This window comes from Penicillium chrysogenum (genome assembly GCF_028827035.1).
Source record: "Penicillium chrysogenum strain IBT 35668 chromosome Unknown utg000001l_segment0_segment0, whole genome shotgun sequence".
Lineage (NCBI taxonomy): Eukaryota > Fungi > Ascomycota > Eurotiomycetes > Eurotiales > Aspergillaceae > Penicillium > Penicillium chrysogenum.
Genome location: NW_026622749.1, coordinates 7641734 through 7659757, shown reverse-complemented (window position 1 = coordinate 7659757; position 18024 = coordinate 7641734). Strand labels below are relative to the sequence as shown.

General features: G+C 48.5%; 9 protein-coding genes across 9 annotated transcripts; 5 read left to right on the top strand and 4 right to left on the bottom strand.

The window, feature by feature from the left end:
- Positions 1–509: 509 nt before the first annotated feature.
- Positions 510–1157, top strand: N7489_003003 (uncharacterized protein; the record flags this gene model as incomplete). Its single annotated transcript, XM_056708758.1, is given in 3 exon segments — positions 510–723; positions 770–855; positions 873–1157. The coding sequence occupies 3 exon segments, from the start codon at positions 510–512 to the stop codon at positions 1155–1157; spliced, it is 585 nt and encodes a 194-aa protein (XP_056573060.1).
- A 753-nt stretch (positions 1158–1910) lies between these two features.
- N7489_003002 (RNA recognition motif domain-containing protein) lies at positions 1911–2384 on the top strand (the record flags this gene model as incomplete). The annotated part of the gene is made up of 4 exons (XM_056708757.1): positions 1911–1930; positions 1990–2062; positions 2131–2237; positions 2297–2384. The coding sequence occupies 4 exons, from the start codon at positions 1911–1913 to the stop codon at positions 2382–2384; spliced, it is 288 nt and encodes a 95-aa protein (XP_056573059.1).
- Positions 2385–3318: 934 nt separating this feature from the next.
- Positions 3319–4494, top strand: N7489_003001 (gelsolin family protein; the record flags this gene model as incomplete). Its single annotated transcript, XM_056708756.1, has 1 exon — positions 3319–4494. One exon carries the CDS (start codon positions 3319–3321, stop codon positions 4492–4494), a length of 1176 nt encoding a protein of 391 aa, XP_056573058.1.
- Positions 4495–4607: 113 nt separating this feature from the next.
- On the bottom strand, positions 4608–5289 carry N7489_003000 (uncharacterized protein; the record flags this gene model as incomplete). Its single annotated transcript, XM_056708755.1, has 3 exons — positions 4608–4765; positions 4830–4934; positions 5013–5289. 3 exons carry the CDS (start codon positions 5287–5289, stop codon positions 4608–4610), a joined length of 540 nt encoding a protein of 179 aa, XP_056573057.1.
- Positions 5290–5919: 630 nt separating this feature from the next.
- Positions 5920–6531, top strand: N7489_002999 (sulfotransferase family protein; the record flags this gene model as incomplete). Its single annotated transcript, XM_056708754.1, has 1 exon — positions 5920–6531. The coding sequence occupies one exon, from the start codon at positions 5920–5922 to the stop codon at positions 6529–6531; it is 612 nt and encodes a 203-aa protein (XP_056573056.1).
- A 304-nt stretch (positions 6532–6835) lies between these two features.
- On the bottom strand, positions 6836–7973 carry N7489_002998 (SGNH/GDSL hydrolase family protein; the record flags this gene model as incomplete). Its single annotated transcript, XM_056708753.1, has 4 exons — positions 6836–6861; positions 6914–7458; positions 7513–7604; positions 7665–7973. 4 exons carry the CDS (start codon positions 7971–7973, stop codon positions 6836–6838), a joined length of 972 nt encoding a protein of 323 aa, XP_056573055.1.
- Positions 7974–10573: 2600 nt separating this feature from the next.
- On the top strand, positions 10574–12148 carry N7489_002997 (succinate--CoA ligase subunit beta; the record flags this gene model as incomplete). Its single annotated transcript, XM_056708752.1, has 7 exons — positions 10574–10612; positions 10668–10742; positions 10791–10863; positions 10918–11014; positions 11081–11835; positions 11886–12007; positions 12056–12148. The coding sequence occupies 7 exons, from the start codon at positions 10574–10576 to the stop codon at positions 12146–12148; spliced, it is 1254 nt and encodes a 417-aa protein (XP_056573054.1).
- Positions 12149–12358: 210 nt separating this feature from the next.
- Positions 12359–15244, bottom strand: N7489_002996 (uncharacterized protein; the record flags this gene model as incomplete). Its single annotated transcript, XM_056708751.1, has 9 exons — positions 12359–12437; positions 12497–12925; positions 12992–13252; positions 13537–13578; positions 13631–13660; positions 13713–13769; positions 13816–13868; positions 14412–14642; positions 14696–15244. 9 exons carry the CDS (start codon positions 15242–15244, stop codon positions 12359–12361), a joined length of 1731 nt encoding a protein of 576 aa, XP_056573053.1.
- Positions 15245–15494: 250 nt separating this feature from the next.
- Positions 15495–17754, bottom strand: N7489_002995 (uncharacterized protein; the record flags this gene model as incomplete). Its single annotated transcript, XM_056708750.1, has 5 exons — positions 15495–15827; positions 15889–16312; positions 16361–16511; positions 16567–17249; positions 17297–17754. 5 exons carry the CDS (start codon positions 17752–17754, stop codon positions 15495–15497), a joined length of 2049 nt encoding a protein of 682 aa, XP_056573052.1.
- Between the last annotated feature and the right edge of the window lie 270 nt (positions 17755–18024).

Here is an 18024-nt window from a genome sequence, read left to right as displayed (position 1 = left end):
ACCGCACCTGCTATGGATGACTCACGAATATCCTATTGAACAAGTTCTCCATAAAAAAAAAAAAAAAAAGCACCGCCATCTAAAACTCTCACTCGTGATCGTGGAAATTGGCCCCATACGCTCACAGACCACGAAATCTATACAGCCGAGGCCGGGCCGACCATTAATGCGGCTACTGCTATCCCAGTGTGCAAACATTGCAAACTTTGTGTTGTCTGCCGTGTACATCTTCATCATCCCCAAGGCTTGCCCGGCGAATTTCGTCCTCTTTCCCACACAGTGTATAGCATACGACGTTGATTCAGACGGTCGGTGCGGTTCTTTTGGCATTGCCTCAAATATTTCCGATCTATTCCTCCGACCATTTAGGCGCCTACTTATGATGTTTGCTTCGACACCTGACAGAAAACATCGGGATCCAAATGGGAAGGATACCTACAATCTGTGAGTGGAAGTCCTCAGGGACTCTCCCTAATCTTACACTCTAGGTCAAGACCCGGTCCAAAAACATGCAACCTACCATCCCACTTCAACCACCATCTATGGTCACTATTCGACCAGCCTCCGAACGCAAGGATAACGAAAGACTCTCAATAATTGGACTTTTCGCCGAAGTATACCGTGTGGACGTTCACATTATTATGAAGATTCTCCGGAATCAGAGTGAAGAAGATCTACAACCTATACTGCGGGAGGCTCTGACTTACGACCCTCTTGGAAATCGTCCACCAATTGCGAATTGCCAAATGGCTATCAAGAGGCATATCAGACTATATCGAGATCAAATACTATCCTTATGCTGACCTTGTGCTGTTCGTACGAGGAATCGATTACCCCCGGGCTTCGATCCAAATAGTACCAGCAGATCTTAGAAGCTCTTATTTTCTAACCATTCCGACCTTGCTCCACGACAGTTTTTCATCGATGATGACTTTGATCTACCGCTCTGCGATTTTAACTCTTCACAGTGCCCTGGCCATGTAGCGCTTGGCTATGAGAAAGCTTCACACTGCTTACCGCGAGATTATGCCCTTCCTAGCACGGAAGCCTCCGACATCTTTGCCCTAGGGTCTACGTTTTATGACCTAGTTTCCGGCAAAGAAACACATATAGCGAACTTTATGGTCCAGAATCTGACAATCCTGGTGTCATCGTAGCTCGACGCCAACAACAGGACGTGGCAGACTATGGGATTGAAACACGCTACAAAAATGGAAATTTTCCTGATGTTGCTGATGGATTCGGACGAGAGATCATATTCGCTTGTTGGAAAGGCGAGATTTCCACTGCCCAAAAAGCACTTGATTTGTACTTGCACAACCGATCTTAAACCACATGTCTGAGCTAAGGGCATTCTCTACCAAGGATGCAGATATCTTTCAATTTGAAGTCGTATGCAAGATCGAACTGGCCCTACCCACTTCTCCACTTCTGTACCTCTTCATCTCCCAGCTTAGTCTTTGTAGTGGGATTGTGGCTCCATTCCTGATCGTGCATGATCCCTCTCGATGAGAGATTTAGATCAGTTAGCCTATTGGTCCATGCAGCAGCCAAGACCATGGTTCTGTTACGTTCCTGATACTGCCAGGGCATCGTTTGCCACTACAGATATTCTGCCATTTGGGTCAAAGACGACTAAATCCCATATTGCCACCTATATAGTGGGTTTTAATTGACGAATAATAATCTGAAAGAATGCTGAGAATGGGGATAATGTAGAAAATGCAGTGAACGAACATGGTCCATCATGGTAGAGATTGCTGTTTCGCCTCCTTGAAAGACGTGCTGACATCTCATGCGGGGCGAATTAATTTTGTCTCTCACCGCCACGAGGGGCCTATATCTCCTCAGATGCCCCGCATCTTTTAATTCTCTTCATCAACACCTCGTGACTCCCACTTTCTTTCAAAATGTCTAAGATCTACGTCGGGTATGTCAAATTCCTTCATTTTGGGATGTGTGAACGCGTTATACTGACTATCATATTAGAAACCTCTCATGGCACACCAGCGACGAGTCGCTCCGTCAGGCCTTCGGCGAGTTCGGCCAGATTGTCGACTCCGTACGTGAAAATTCCAAAATTTCCCAATTTGCCTTCAAGAAAAGACACTAATCTTTCCTCTCTTCTAGATCGTCATGGTTGACCGTGAGACTGGTCGCTCCCGTGGATTCGGCTTCGTCACCTACTCTTCCGCTGAGGAGGCTGAGGCTGCCATCAACGCTCTGAACGAGCAGGAGTATGTTTTTTTCACCCCTCCGAATACAAATACAGTCTCAGTTGCTAACCTTAAGCTAGCCTCGATGGTCGTCGCATTCGCGTTAACCTCGCCAACGCCCGCCCCACTGGTGGCTTCGGCGGTGGTGCCGGCGGTGGCCGCTGGTAAACGTGATCAGTGACATGAAAAAGTGCGCGATGGTTATGCGGAGCGAGAAAAACGTGATATATTGACGCTTAGCGTTGGTAAGTGTACTTTGTTGCGTCTCTGAGAGATCAGTCACAAGGCAGTTACTAGAGTTACTCAAGAAGTAGATAGTATTTTCACTCGGTGTTTCATATACCTCAGGACATTAGGAATTTCATTTCAGAGCCGATCGATTCGTGCACTGACTTACACATCATTTGCTCTTTTTTTTTTTTTTTGCCCCCTTTCTTTTCAGTAAATTTTCAAATTTTGTTGAGCCCAATTTAATGCAAGGCTGCCATGAGGCTGGACTTTTGTTAAACTATTGGTTGCCATGTAGCATCTCGTACATATATCACACAAGTGGGTGTCACCACCAGGCAATAGAATAGGGGGACCCCGTTTGTATGCGTGTCCTCTCACTGAAAATTTCTGCTCCGCTCTGAAAATTTCGCCAGGGCACATTTTGATATTGCTTACTTCCTTTCCCTGATCTGTACAGTAAAGTAACCCTTCGCTGTATGATCTACAACACAAAATGTCTTTTCTGAACATGTAGTCTGTAGCCAGTGGTTTCTGAGATAAATCAGACACAGTTGGAGCCACCGTATGATGAAAATATGTCTTCTAACATGCCATCACGGCTGTTTAAAGGCAGATTGCGCGAACCCTTTCCCCTAACCCCTTCCATAACTTTGAGCCTCATATAAACATAGACCATGACGCTGTCGCCCTGACTAAAAATAGTATGAAATTACCGACGTCATTGGCCAATTGCTCCCAAAAGGGATGCCCCGCGGCTCCGGACCCACCGCCACATGCCTGTTCACTTTATCAACATCTCTTCCACTAATATTGCACACACATCACACACATCACACACATCACACACATCACACACATCACAACCGCAAACATGGCACCCCATGAAGGCCTCGTCCATCCAAAAGAATATGACATCAAAGACAGCAATGTCGAGCTAATCGGCAGCGACCTCGACCACCGCGTGAAGTACAACTCCGCCCAAACCGAACCCGCCTGGCAAAACATCACCCAACAACCCGGCCTCACAATCTGGCGCATCGAAAATTTCCAAGTAATCCCCTGGCCGAAAGAAAAAACCGGCCAATTCTACGACGGCGACAGCTTCATCGTGCTACACACCTACAAAGTCGGCGACGAGCTCTCCCACGACATCTTCTTCTGGCTTGGCAGCAAAACAACACAAGACGAAGCCGGCGTCGCGGCTTACAAGACCGTCGAGTTGGACGAGTTCTTGCACGGCGCGGCAACACAGCACCGCGAGGTCCAGCAACACCCCTCTGACGAGTTCCTCGCCCTGTTCCGGAACTACGCGGTCCGGTCTGGTGGTGTGCGCTCTGGTTTCACGCATGTTGAACCTCAGGAGCGTAAGGAGGTTCTTACCCTCTTACGTATCTTCAAACACCCCGGTATTGCGCGTGTTGACTCGCTTATCGTGCATGAGGTCGAACCTACGTGGAAGAGTCTCGATGAGGGTGATGTCTTTGTTTTGGATAAGGGGGATAAGATCTGGGTTTGGCAGGGGAAGAAGTGTAGCCCGATGGAGAAGGCCAAGGCCGCGCAGGTGGTGAATGATATGACGCTGGCGAAACACGTTGATGTTGAGGTTCTGTCGCAGCTCGAGTCCAGGTCTAAGATCTTCGTTGACTTGCTGGGTGGGAGGGATGTCGCTCCTTCTACATTGGAGGCGCCGAGACCTGGGCGGTTCGCGAAGAGGGGTCCTGATGAGAGTGCTCGCTCGCGCAAGCTTTTCAGACTCAGCGATGCGTCTGGAAACTTGTCGTTCGATCTTGTCAAAGATGGGGACCGATTTGATCGGTCTGATTTGGATAGTAATGATGTTTTCCTTTATGATACTGGCAACAGACTCTGGGTTTGGCAGGGGTCTGGAGCTAGTGCGGGTGAGAAGGCCATGTGGCTCAAGGTTGCCCAATTCTATGTTCGGAAGATCCAGGAGAGCCAGGAATCTCCTGAGGCGCATCTCACGCCGATTTCGAAGGTTGCGCAGGGCCATGAGAGCCCAGCATTCTTGAAGGCTTTGACGGTCTAACTTGTACATGTACCATTACTGCGATATATCGATATATAAATGAAATAATCAACATCATAATAATATAGGCAGTCCATCTTCCACCCGAAGTTCTAATATCTATCTTTATTCTCTTAGATCAGACCGGTATCATTGTTCCCCTTATCCAAAGAATCAGCCTGTTTCCGCAGCACATCAGCCCGGAATCTCCTAAACGCAGTTTCGATTCTCTTCTTGCTCTCCGGGTCCGCGGAGATACTCCTCGTCCCTTTCGCCATACCACCAGCAAAGCCTACACAGCGCAAAGTTAGCACAATGCCTCCAATACACAATCATAACACCAAATATAATCTTACCAAGCTCTCCACCCAGGAACAATCCACCGGCCGTTGCAAAGAAATAAGTCGCGATGTCACCCAAAGTAGTCGGTTTTAACAGCGGCGTGAGGTCAGGAATGGACTCTAAACACACAATTAACCACACCATTCTTTTGTCTCTCTTTTTCAAGAATCTCCAAGATCGCAAAAGAAATAACATACCAGTCCTCCCATCCTCAAAAATGACCTTCGTAGGTCGCTCCTGCGCGCGGATAGCAGAGAAGAACGCCTTCCGCGTACTGCGCAGTCGGATTGCGGCTAGAAGACCAAGACTAACACCGACCGCAGATCCAACTGTTGTCCACAGCGAGATTGAAGATGCCGCTGCTTTGAGCTTGTCGCGGTCTCCGGATTGAAGGTCGTGTTGCATGTGCTCGTCGGCGAGCTTGGCTAGCTCGTCAGAGCGGCGTTGGCGGAGGATGGCGAAGGATTCGGACATTTTGGATTAGGATGAGGAATAGAAGAAGAGGTGATTTGGGGGGTCTGTAAACAGGAGACTTTCAAGAAGTGAAAGGGGTATTGCAGCTTGAAATACTCAGCTCTCGGAGCTTCCAAGTATATCAGGTGATGACGTCATGGTTTCCCAGGTCGGAAACCAGCTCAGAGAGCCTCAACTTGCACAAATTCAACTCACCTAGATGAAGCAGATAATATGATTGAATTCCCTCTTCCACTTTAGTCGCCCTTGTGTTTGTAGGGGTTAACCCACACTTGGAGCGCCCCCCCTAACCTCCCTCCCCCCCTCCCAGGGTTGACCCATTGCTGTCACTCATCAGCCTCATCACCGGAGTCGGAGTCGGAGTATCTACAAGTGACTTCCATAACCCACCGTTCCCACCCATTTTGTCCGACGCAAAATACGAGCTACGCAAAAAGTTCTCCTGCGACCAATACGCCTAGGCATTTATAGAAAGAACAGATATCCACCTTTCCCAGCTGACGTCAGATCCGGCCACGACCTTCAATATATCTTGAAGGCCGAGAAGTCCAACCCTATAAACAACCCCACGATACAAAGTCCCCAAGCAGATCCATTCTCTCAAGAAATCAGGAACCAGAATTACCCAAGATGGTCCGCTTCCTTACCGACAACCGCATAGCCCCAACGCCAGCCTCCAACACCCCGCACAAGCAAGAGCTCCTCGTAATCGGCGCCGGCCTTCCCCGGACAGCAACATCCTCCCTCCAAGCCGCACTAGAAGAACTAAACATAACACCATGTCTCCACATGGCACAAATAATCCCCCATACCTCACGCCAAAAACTCCTCATCGCAGCCACACACTCCACCGATACCGCAACACGACAAAAACAGGTCAACGCCCTAGTCTCCGGCTACGCCGCAGTCTGCGATATGCCCGCTGTATTCTTCCTCGCTGATTTGATGGACATGTACCCCGAGGCACGGGTGATCCTAACCACGCGACCCAGCGCGGAGACGTGGGCGGAAAGCTGTCGCGAGAGCTTGGGGTTCTTTTTCAGCAGTTCTTTTGGCGTTCTCGGGTTCCTGTGGGGAACGGAGAGGTTGTGGTTTAGGCTTAACATGAGGATTCTGGAGTGGGCTAAAGAGAAACTTGGGGAGGGGGATATCTTTTCTGCGGGGTTTTATGAGAGATATAATGAGCTTGTTAGGGGGTGTTGCCCGCGAGCGTGGACGGGAGGTTTTGGAGTTCAAGGCTGATGATGGATGGGGGCCGCTTTGTGCTTTTTTTGGGAGGGATGTTCCTGTTGGTCCTTTTCCGAGGGTCAATGAGAGGAAGACTTTTGTTTTCATTAAACGGGTTTTGGTTGTGAAGGGGGTTGTTAGTTGGATGGCGCTTGGGGGATTGGTTTGGTTGGTGTGGAGGTATGGCATGCCTTTATTGTATACCTAGGTAGGTGCCTAGGTATGTAGCCTTTATGTATGGGTTTGGGATGAATGATGATTTAGTGAATTTTAGATTGTTTTTGGCTATTTTTGATGCTTTATTCAAGGCTTCGTGGCATCATACATAAGAGAAACCAATGGACACTAGATAAGGTTAGTCTTTCCAAAGACATCACGGGTAAAACGGGTAACGTACTAATAATTATCTGACACGAAACAGTCCAGAGATTCCATGGCTGGGACCGAGACGTGCCATTACTATTCTTCTGTATCGTCGGCTGAGGCGGGGCCGTGTACGCAGGCAGACTCGGATTAGCTGTGCTATCATCGAGGACCTTTTCACGGGCCTTGCTGATAGTTGCATTATTGGTGGAAGTGGTCTTTGGCGCTTTGAGAAAGCCTTCTTTCTCCGCTTGTTGAATGGCCGCCCACCACACCGATGCCATTCTCTCGTAGCCAGCGGCTGTCGGGTGGACCTTATCCACGAGTTGCTTCCACTGGATGAAGCTGCTCATATCAGCTAGGACGAGGCTTTCACTTTGCGCTCGACGTTTTGCAGCGAGTTCTAGGTATTGCTTGTTGATCTCTGTGCTCAGCAGAGGCTCCTCTCCGTTGAATGTGAGGGTTGATAGGATGATGGTTGTGTTGGGGATGTTGTCGAAGAGGTATGTTAGGAGGGAGTCCATCCGCTTTCCAGCGGTGTCTACTTTGTATTTTTGTAGAGCATCATTTGTACCAGCGCTGTGGGGGATATGTTAGCGTGCGAAGAGGTGTTTGCGCCGATTGGAGACCCACTTGATAAGAATTACATTAGGTTGTTGTGGGATGATCTCCTTGGCATGAGAGGCTATTTGATCAATTCTCCAGCCGATGTGTCCATCGTGGTCCTGGGAAGAGTCAAAATATATCCTTCCAAAATATGATAGTGCAAGAATCGAGTAACTCACATTATCATGCATGGTACCACTTTTCGTGGTGCCAACCATGTCAACATCCCAGCCAGCATAGCGCAATTGCTGTCGGAGCCATTTCCGGTAACCATTCCCATCTGCTGATTTGTACCCCATGGTAATCGAAGCACCGAGCGGTAGAACTCGAAGCGGAAATGGCTTTGTGTCACGCGGCTGAAGCGCAGAGACTTCGGGGTCCGAAGACATCAGACTATCATGAGAAATGACAGTAGGTGATGCCGATACCAATGTCAGCCATATTAGACAAGCCTGGACAACCCAGAGAATGGGCGTCGACTGCCTCATGGTGACTGGTGACTGGTGACCACTCTAGAGGGAGTTTTGTGGGAACATCAAACAGGGAATCACCATTTTCTTATATTTACCGTCTAAACAAATTTTAACGTCAGATCCGAGCGATCAGATGTGCTTTCTCAGCCTCTTGATTTGCCAGTAGACATTGTGTGAGCTAATTCAGGTCCACTGGGGGGCTGGGTACGGAGTACACTCAGGGGCGATCACACTATCTAAGCCTCACTCGGATAAGCCAAACCTATTATCTCCGGGTTATACCCATGATGTCTGAGACGAGTTAGACTTCATTCTTTCATTCTTTGACGTTTGTCGCCTCAGTCACTAGCGCTGACTTGGAATTTCATCAACTGCTCTGTATTGGGCCGATGGGCCGATGTTGTATTGGAGGCTGGTCTCACATCCATACTATTCCCGTTTGGGTATAGTCCGGGAAAAATAAAAATATCAACTCTGAGACTTTTCAGGGTCTTGGTTTCCCCGACTCCACGTTGTGACTCGCATTCCATCACATTCTAATCTATCTAGTTAACCTGGTTAGGCCTTATCAACCACGGCTATACGGTGTACTTGCATTGCATGTCTAAAACCCAGGGCTTATCTCGGGGCTCGCAAATGCCTGTCGCGAGTCAACACCGAGAGCTTATTCGGGTTACCCTGGGCGCCCTCGGAAATGGTACATGATACACCAGGGCGTCGAGTCATGACACACATTGATCCAAGCGAAGTCCGGATATAGCGCATCTTCCCCTGAGTCCGGACATTCTGTCAGGTAGTACGGAGTACTGCTGCACATATTCTTTTAGTGCGAGGCTGTGCAACGCATGGCTCGTATCGTGGTAGACAAGATGCGCCCCGTCGCTTAGAACAAGAGAAGGGCTTGTCTCAAGAGCCTCCATCTCCCAAAGAGTTACGGAGGCCCATAGAAAGGAAGCGGGTGCTAATTTCTCGGTTTGGGTCAGGTGAATCATGCGGAGTATCCGTGAAACACTGTCCAAAGGATACTTGGCAGTGCCTTCTCGGATTATTTGGGAGCGGATGTCTCCGTCAGATGATCCGTTGAGTGACTACAGACTGACTACCTTGACCAATGTGACATCTGAGATTCCGTCCGTCTGTTGCTATGTCGAGAGTACATCTCTGGGATTCATGCAGCGAGGTACTGACCGGAGGTAGTAGACTATCTTTAGATCGATACAGTAATCGCGGGCCTAACAAAGAAACCCCACTGAAAGAAAACAGTCGGTTTATCTTACAGCTTCTCGTTGCCTTGTGTGAGAAACATATCTGTCCTCATTGGTGCGCCACGGTGCATGATACCGCCCTATAAAGGAGAAGTTGAATTTAAAGCCATGTTACGGGCCGTAGCGGGGTCGTGTCCCTTGGGACTTTCCAAGCGTTGGGGCTCTTAGACATTAGGTAATGGCAGCGCTATGGCCCCAATTCGGGCAATCGCGCATTATCCGTCGGACTCCGTGAGTTACTGCGACCTAGTCTTGTCACGGTGTCCCTTGCAAAAAGCACTTTGGGTTTCTCGAGAATATTTGGGCAGCTCCCATTGGATCGTATAAGTTCAGGAGTGTCCAGGAAAAGGACACAATCCGAACCACTGGTTTTCATAAGAACTCTAGGCGATTAGAGATAGAATGGCGTTGATTGGAAGCACTGGAAGGAAGCTATGCCCCATGGAGGCTAGACTTCTAGCACAAATTTAGAGGGTGCTGTGCTTAGACAAACCCAATTACCACGCAAGTTTCAGACTAAGGGAAACTATCACTCTCAATTTGACAGAACCTGTAGTGAAAACACAAGCGATGCGCCGAGGTATCACCAGCAATGTGATATATGTCACAGCGTCTAGCTTATGCAATTACAAGGTTATCTTGCAGTTAACTAAGTTGAACAATCTTGTTTCATTCTTGATTTGTATCAAGTGATCTTCTAGAAATGGACCTCTTCGAACGATGGGGTCCTGATGTGGCCCACGCGTGGGATAACAGTACACTTAGCTGAACGACCTCACGGTATTACATTAATACATACATTAGCATCGACTTCTGTCCGTAGCGGCTCTTGTCTACGTGACTTAGAGAACCTTGACAGCGATTCAAAATCCGTCGTTATATGGGAAATGATACAGCCACCTTCCCTTAGTATATGACACATACACTCACTCACTCACACATTCGGCCATATAATCCAGGGCCGCCTTCCTAATAATGACTCTACCGTGTAATTCTAGGCTTAGATAGCCATACTAGTGATAAGTGTGATGAAATTCCTGATGAAATAAGGGAAACCGGGGTAAGAATTGGCAGGTTAATATATATGTGAACCAGTTGAAATTATCAATTTGATGTACGGTCAAGAACTGACTCGGCCATATCATAATAAATATTCAGCTTGTTCGAAGTTCTTATATGCTGCCGTAACTTGGTAAATCATGACGAGGTCAAGCCGAGCTCATACAAATAAACTTTCCGGAAACTCAACCCCAGATATATCCGTTGATGTCATCGCCCAAATATCATAAATTCAACCTCAAGACTAGCATTCGGAGTCAACATCTTAGCATGAAAAATATATAACTCGCAATGATTACCTGGCGTTCGATCGCCCGCACCTTCCAACGTGTTCGTACAGTCTAGAGATGATATAGAACGATATATTAACAGCTACATCGTACAGCACCATGCGCCCCTCAGAGCCCAAGTACGGCAGCTGAGTCTGCTTGAGCATCACTCACACAATCTACTCAAAGAAGTAAGACATCCTTTCATACAACCTAACAGTATTGCTTATACAACCCAGTTCAAAATACCAGTTCCACCGGGATTCCTAGTCAAAACCCCAGAGAAAGCCAAGGAGGTTGTGTCCGTGCTAAGTAAGTCCACACCATCCACTCCACATCCCCGTACGGAAAACCAACATGGTACAGATGGACCATCAATGATAAAAGCCCAAGTGCTCGCAGGCGGCCGTGGTAAAGGCAAATTCAACAGCGACGGCCAAAGCGGCGTCCGACTAGTCGAGTCGTGAGTTCCCCTTAGATCAACATCCCAACGTTAGATACATCACCGGAACCCAATCTAACAGCCCAGACCAAACGAAGCCTTCAGAAATGCCACCAACATGCTCGGGTACTACCTAACAACAGCACAAACTCCACAAGATGGACTCCGCGTCGATGAGCTCTACATCTACAAGGCCGTCTCCATCGCACAGGAATTCTATTTTGCAATGACATTCGACAGACAGCGCGCCGCACCCGTGCTACTGATCTCGTCGGCGGGAGGAACAAACATCGAATCGAATATGGACAACCTCCACAAACTCTACTTCGGTCTCTCGACCGGCATCACCGATGAAATCGACGCGTATATCCAGGCAGAGCTGGGATTCTCGGATGCCGAGATGAAGGATATACACCGGATCCTGGTGCAGATGCTGAAGTTGTTCAAAGAAAAGGATGCGACGTTACTTGAGTTGAATCCGCTGGTGCGCTCGGGGGAAGGGGAGTTTATTTGTCTGGATGCGAAGTTTGGATTCGATGATGCGGCGAGGTATAGACAGAAGGAGCTTTTTGGGTTGGAGGAACGATCACCTGAACAGGAGGAGGAGCATCAGTTGGCGGAATTGGGGCTTAATTATGTTCGGCTTGAGGGGAATATTGGAAATATTGTTAATGGGGCTGGGTTGGCGATGGCAACTAATGATCTTATTAGTTTGCATGGCGGAAAATGTGCTAATTTTTTGGATGTTGGGGGTAGCACGACAAAGGAGGCTTTGTCGAGGGCTTTTCGGATTTTGAAGAACGATCAGAGGATTAGGGGCATCTTGATTAATATTTACGGTGGTGAGTATACATGTAAACAATGTGGGATTGAAATAGCTGATGGGTGATAGGTATTGTGCGATGCGATATGATTGCCGAGGCCATAGTTGCCGCCGCTGCTGAGATGGGTGGTTTCAAATGCCCGGTTGTGGTTCGCTTGCAGGGTACTAATGCCGAAAAGGGATTGAAGCTGGTCAGTTCACCTGTTCGTTTGATATAGCGTGGCTAATTACAATTCTAGATCGAACAATCTGAGTTGGATAACTTGGTTGTCGAACCTGAGTTTGAGAAAGCTGCTCAGATGATCGTGAAGGAAACGCCCAGGGTTGATTAATACCAAAATGATACGGAACTCGCAAGCCATTGATCATTCTCTTACCGTATACATATAAAGTCATGTCATAGTCTGTGGCAGACATACATAACAGGACTCAAAGCAGACAGGTGCAAATAAATCGTTGTCCAAAATATAAATTCGCTTTTGCAAGAGGCCACACCATGAACGCTGAAATAAAAGTTGTTCGATCAAGACAGCATGGCAAATTTAAACCTCAGGCTCGGTCTCGATTGCCAAATCAGCCATTTCCTCCTCCACCGTAGGCTTCCTAGCCCAGACTCGGCGACTAAACACGATCAGCAAACCATAACCTCTCAGAGTACCTATACTCATATCAAAACTTACCAAAGTTCATAAGCATGTGTGCGAGGATTCCTCAGCTCAGCCCGAACATTCGACAAATAGAGCTGGACCTCCTCCTTACTCCAAGGAGAGGGCGCACCAAACTTAGTGAGCAGCCACATAGCCCAGCCCTCCAATGCAGCAAGCCAGTGAGCGTATTGAAGCTGCCCAACTTCCTTAAGAACCTTATCTTTCGGCCATGGCCCCAGGGGAATCTTGTATAGCTTTTCCTGCACATCGACAAACCCAGCCTTCTCCATCGCGCCTCGCATTGTCTCCTGCGTTAGGAGGGAGCGGCCGGCTCGCTCAGAGCAGCCGATGAAATTATCTCCCCATGTGGCTAGAGTGCTATCTTGTTTTAGGCTGCCGTCGTCGCTGTATACTCGCACGTCTAGTTCAACTTGTTCGATCCAGCCGCCTGGGGTAAGAGCGCTGGATGGTGTGGTGGTTAGATACTGTTGTTCGATTGGTAGCGGAAAGTGTGGATATGGGACTCACTCGTAGCACTGCTTGTATAGTTGATCCCATCCCTCGGGTGTGAATGACCCCAGCATTAGACGCATGTGGATGAAGTCGAATGGTTCTCTCCAGGTCCACTCGCGGAGGATATCGTCCACTTCGAATAAGCAGTTGGGTGGCATCCATGTCACGGGTGGGGGGAAGATGTCGACACCACGGACCGTTGCTGAACTTGTTAGAGTGACATAATAACGACAAGGATGGGGTTTTGTACCAGATGAATACATATCCGCCATATCACTGGGTCAATGTAAGCAAGATTCCCCTGGAGAGAACGGGTGAGAACCCACATAGCCCATGTTCCTTTGCCAGTCCCGATGTCCAGAATATGCTGGAGCTCACTCTTAGCACGAGCTAAATATCGAAACTCTAGATTGCTGTCTCACCTGGGGAGATTTGCCGATGGGAGCGTGGTGCAGAGGGTTTTCTCGCTCGTGGTCTAACACCGTAAACATCATATGACTGAATATCACCGATAAGCTGTTTTGTACAGACAGAAAGACAAGAAAGCAATGGGTATTTACCCAATCTCAAAAGCCTCGAATTGCTGTTCATCGGAAGGACTCCTGTATAACATGATTAGCCTCGACTCTCCCAAATTGAAGCATCGCGACCGACCAATAGTCATCTTCCTTCATAGCCTGGTATCTGCCCGTACTATTAGCAAAGGCGTCTTCGCTGCTTCGGATGGTCCACTTACCGTCTGCCATTTTCCAGCCGACCCTTCGCGATTGACGAGGAGATAGAAGTAGTTTCCCTGATATGGTTAACAGACAACACGGCATGGAAATCAAGCAACTCACGACTGAAAGTCTTCAGGTTCCCAGTCCTGGGTCAGGGTGTAGTAGTTGGCATCCTGGAAGTGTTAGATGTAATATCAGCAATTGCAATACTTGATAACTCACAACAGCAATTTTTTCCGCCATAATTTTGGTTGGACTAAAAGAGAAAAAAACGTGGCAAGTGGGAATGACAACGGGATTGTCGGGCGCATCCGGCCAATCTAAATGAAACTTATATTCGAACGGCTCAACGGCGTACTTTTGTTAGCGTCAGGGATATTAATGTACATCGTATATATCATAGTGGATCTCCTTCCAAATTTGGAAAGGGTATGGGCCGAGTGCCAAGTCAAGGGGGATCGACACCCTTGGCACGTTGCAATAAACAAATATCACATCTCCTCAACCAATCTTGCATCGCTGATTTTCATAATTCCATTGAAAAGCAACCAAGATCCCATACAAATGAATTGCCGCACCAATCACCACCGAGACGTGGAATATCTGGTGAGATGATCCCCAAATGTCAAAGCTTCTGGGTCTCCACGACTCGGGGAAATGTGCCTGCCTCCAATCAGCATGATCCTGCATCAGCTCGTTTTGGGAAATTAACGCACCGCATAAAATAAAACTCCCACCACGATGATCAGTCCTTCAAGATAGTAATATCGCAGTCCGGCTTGTTGATCCAACTGCTGATAAGGGAAGATACTAGCAGCGTGGATGATAGGAGCAAATGCTGAAAGTCCCGTTGCCACGAATGTTGATAATCGCAGTAATCTCCACTTTTGGCTTTGGAGGCGGGGATGCACCACGACAAACCCTGTCAAGAAGCCCAGAGTGCCAATCTAATAACGTTAGTTCTATGAGGCGACGCAAGGGGGAAATTTTGTCAACGAACCATGGACCAGTAAAGCTTTTGCAGATGTGGTTCACAATAAAATCCAATGTATATCCCCGAGATGAACGAACCAAGGATCTGGAATACAATAGCAACGTAGTCCAAGCGAACCCATACATCGGCGACCTGGACAGAATGACAAAGAAAGGTATGGTATGCAGATGAGGTACCGAAACAAAGGACCGAGGTTGTCAAGTATATATGAAAAACGAGCCGATCGGTCCAGGTAGCGTCCGAAAAAGATGTCGAGAAATAACCATACAGAAGCCCGTTGCCCAGGAAAGCTATGGTGGCAGGGACGAGATGGGAGAAGACATTCACCGTTTCGTTGTGAAGGTAGACTAGGCTGCTAAGGCATCGAGAAATCGATGGTGTCACTGGCCTGTAACCTGTGCGGATGTATGGGTTCTGGGCATACCACGAGGGAACTTCCTCGCGGTTCAGCAGGCGTGGTCCTGAGGGGCTTGGTTCCTTAAGGAGTGGGCTGTCGCTGCGGTCCGTGCCGCTCAGCGCCCGCTCGGCAGGCGACAACCGTTTGACCAGTGCCATTTCTGAGCCTTCAGTTTTACTTTGATGATATTCTTGGGAAATGGAAATACGCAGATACGAGCCAGTTGTTTTGTGTGATGGCAGAGCATCTCTAACCGCTCAACTGGGAAACAACGAGGGCGTTTAGACTACGCACTAATCCATATAAAGTCTAGCGCATCACAACAGGAGGTGGATGTACGAGATGCAGTGCAGTGCATGCAGATCACAATATAGTATACATGTACAAAAACTTAACAAGACAGACCATCTAACAAGTACTCGGACGATGACCCTGCCATCTAGCGGAATGTTCATCCTCATCATCAATAACGATAACCATCCACACACCAATTTGACCATTATTCGCCAGCAAAGGCGTACAATGAATCCAGCGATGACGGCCCTGGTTGTTAAACCTGGTCATCCACTTAATACGGGCTGTGACGCTCCGCCCGGCCATCATGGCGTTGACGATATGATCGCGTTTCGCGCCTGTTTCGCCAATGCGGTTTAGGAATGAGGATTGGATCATGCCTGGGATTCGGAGGGAAGGGGATGTGAAGAGGATGCGGAGGGAGGGATACGGGCGGACGAGGAGGTACTTTCGGGATTTATGTTAGTCTTTCCGATACGTAACGGAGTATAGCAAGTTAAAGACATACTCTTTTGTAGACACCGCTCAAGGATAGACTTGTAGCCGGGCCTGGTGTGGGGTTCTGTGGCACCTGAAATGGGCTGTGGACCTCGCTCTCGGTGTCGGAGTCTTGGAGGAATAGACGGTGGTTGGTATATTCGTTGATGGTCGGCTCGAAGAGCTTTCCACCGTGCTCGCGCACGTTCTGCAGCTCGCTCGGACTGAAGAGTTCGCTAAGTTGTTGGAACTCGCTCTTTGATTCTTTGATTGCTTGGCCCGTTTCTGGAGTTCCTTTCCGCATTGGGATATTTTGGAGGGATTCCATTTGTGCACCTTCCATTACGAGTCGAGAGACATCAATCTGGGCGCCGATGAAATAGCGGAGCTTGCCGCGGTTGTCGCATAGCGGAGATATTTCAAGGAGGTTCATGAATGGTGAGCCATCGCGGCGGCTGTGTTTCAAGATTAGTTCTGTAATGAATCGAGTCTAGGGAACCTACTAGTTCAGTAAAAGCTCGGAGTGGTATCTCCCGGCTTTGAAGGCTTCTCGGATACGTCGAACACTGTTGGGGTTCGTTTTCGGACCTTGCAAGAACCGACAGTTTCGTCCTAGGACGTAGTCCATACCATACTGTGTATTGCGGTGGAATTCTAAATGGTGTGTTAGCCAAGCTTGGATAAACAGGTCGAAGCAACTGAGACATACCCTCAGAAGCAAAGATAATAGGATTATCTGGCCGCGATGGATCGGTCAGACAGAATACCTCAGCTAGCGCCTCTGCCGTTCCCTGGAACTTATCGGGCAAGGTTCCGCGCACGCGCTCCTCGACTAACTTGCCGGCAATGTTGATATAGGTAGAGGTGATGAAAGCAGGTAGTTCCTCGGCAGTCAAAGCGTCCAGCGCTTTCTGCACGCGTTGTTCAAGGGCCGTATTCACAATCGGGCCAACGGGGTGCTCTGCTGTTTCAATACCGGGTGTAGGAACATCAACATACGAACGCACGAGTGCATTGGCATAGTGAATTGCTTTGAGAGATTTGGAAGAATTCAGATAATGAGTCAGTGTCGAGAGTGAACCCGGACGCTCCTGGGCGAGAAACTCGCGGAAGCGCGCGAAATAGTGCGGGTTGCTCAGAATCGCTAGCATATGCTCAGAGGAGAACATGAGGTCCGCTCGTTGTTCCAGGGTATGCGAGATTCGGTCGCCATCGTAGGGAGGGACCAGATCAAAAGATTCTTCCTCATGTTCTTCAATAATAGGATTGAATTGCTCAGAGCCCTCGTCAGTATTTGCCTGCTGAAGAACCGGCAGGTCGTTGGTAACGATGTTGTGTTGTAGCGACCTGTTGGATGCAGACCAGTGGAGATCTCTGGGTGAAGTCGGCGACCTGCATAATTAGCGAGGAATTTGGCGATCGGGACTCTTCAGTCTTACGGGAGATAGCCTCCAGGTAGTGCATCTGTAGAGTAATAACCTAGCGGCTGGGTTCCAATAGACTGTTGGTCTAGAGATATGGTGCTGAGAGATCGCTGGTCAAAGCTTTGATAGCCTGTTGAGGTTGAGGACTGCCTTCTGCGTTGTGGTAATGGCTGGCCGATGGTGTGGTAGCCCAGATCTAGAGTAGCAACTGAGTCTGTGACTGACTCTTGGTCGATGGAAGGGTTGCGACCAAACTTCTCGCCGTTATATATGCTATTAGGGATACCATTGGTACTGAGTCTGGACATTGATCGCCCTTGCGGCCTCATAGGTGGTCTTCCAATAGCCGGTTGGCCAAACGCCAGCGGTTCATATGCTTGCCCTGGGGAATGTGAGCGTGAGTGATGATGGGCTGAGGCTTTGAATTGCGCGACAAAGTCATCGGGATCAACAATATTGGGCGTAGAAGACATGGCGAAATGTCTCTTGTGAGCACGATTATCTGGAATTGATGGTGGTTCCATATCGGCCTCCCGCTATTTGGGGTCTTTTAAAGAAGGCAGCGAGATCATTCATGATTAGATAGATCCCCCTCGATGCCAGATGGTTTTTTTCCCCTCGACCCTCGCCCATGGTTCTGGTGAAACGAGGAGACAAATGCCATTCAAATCCAAAACAAATCGGGAAATGATCGACTGGACAATTTCCAAGTTCAATCCGATTGGTCGATCTGCAGGTCCCTT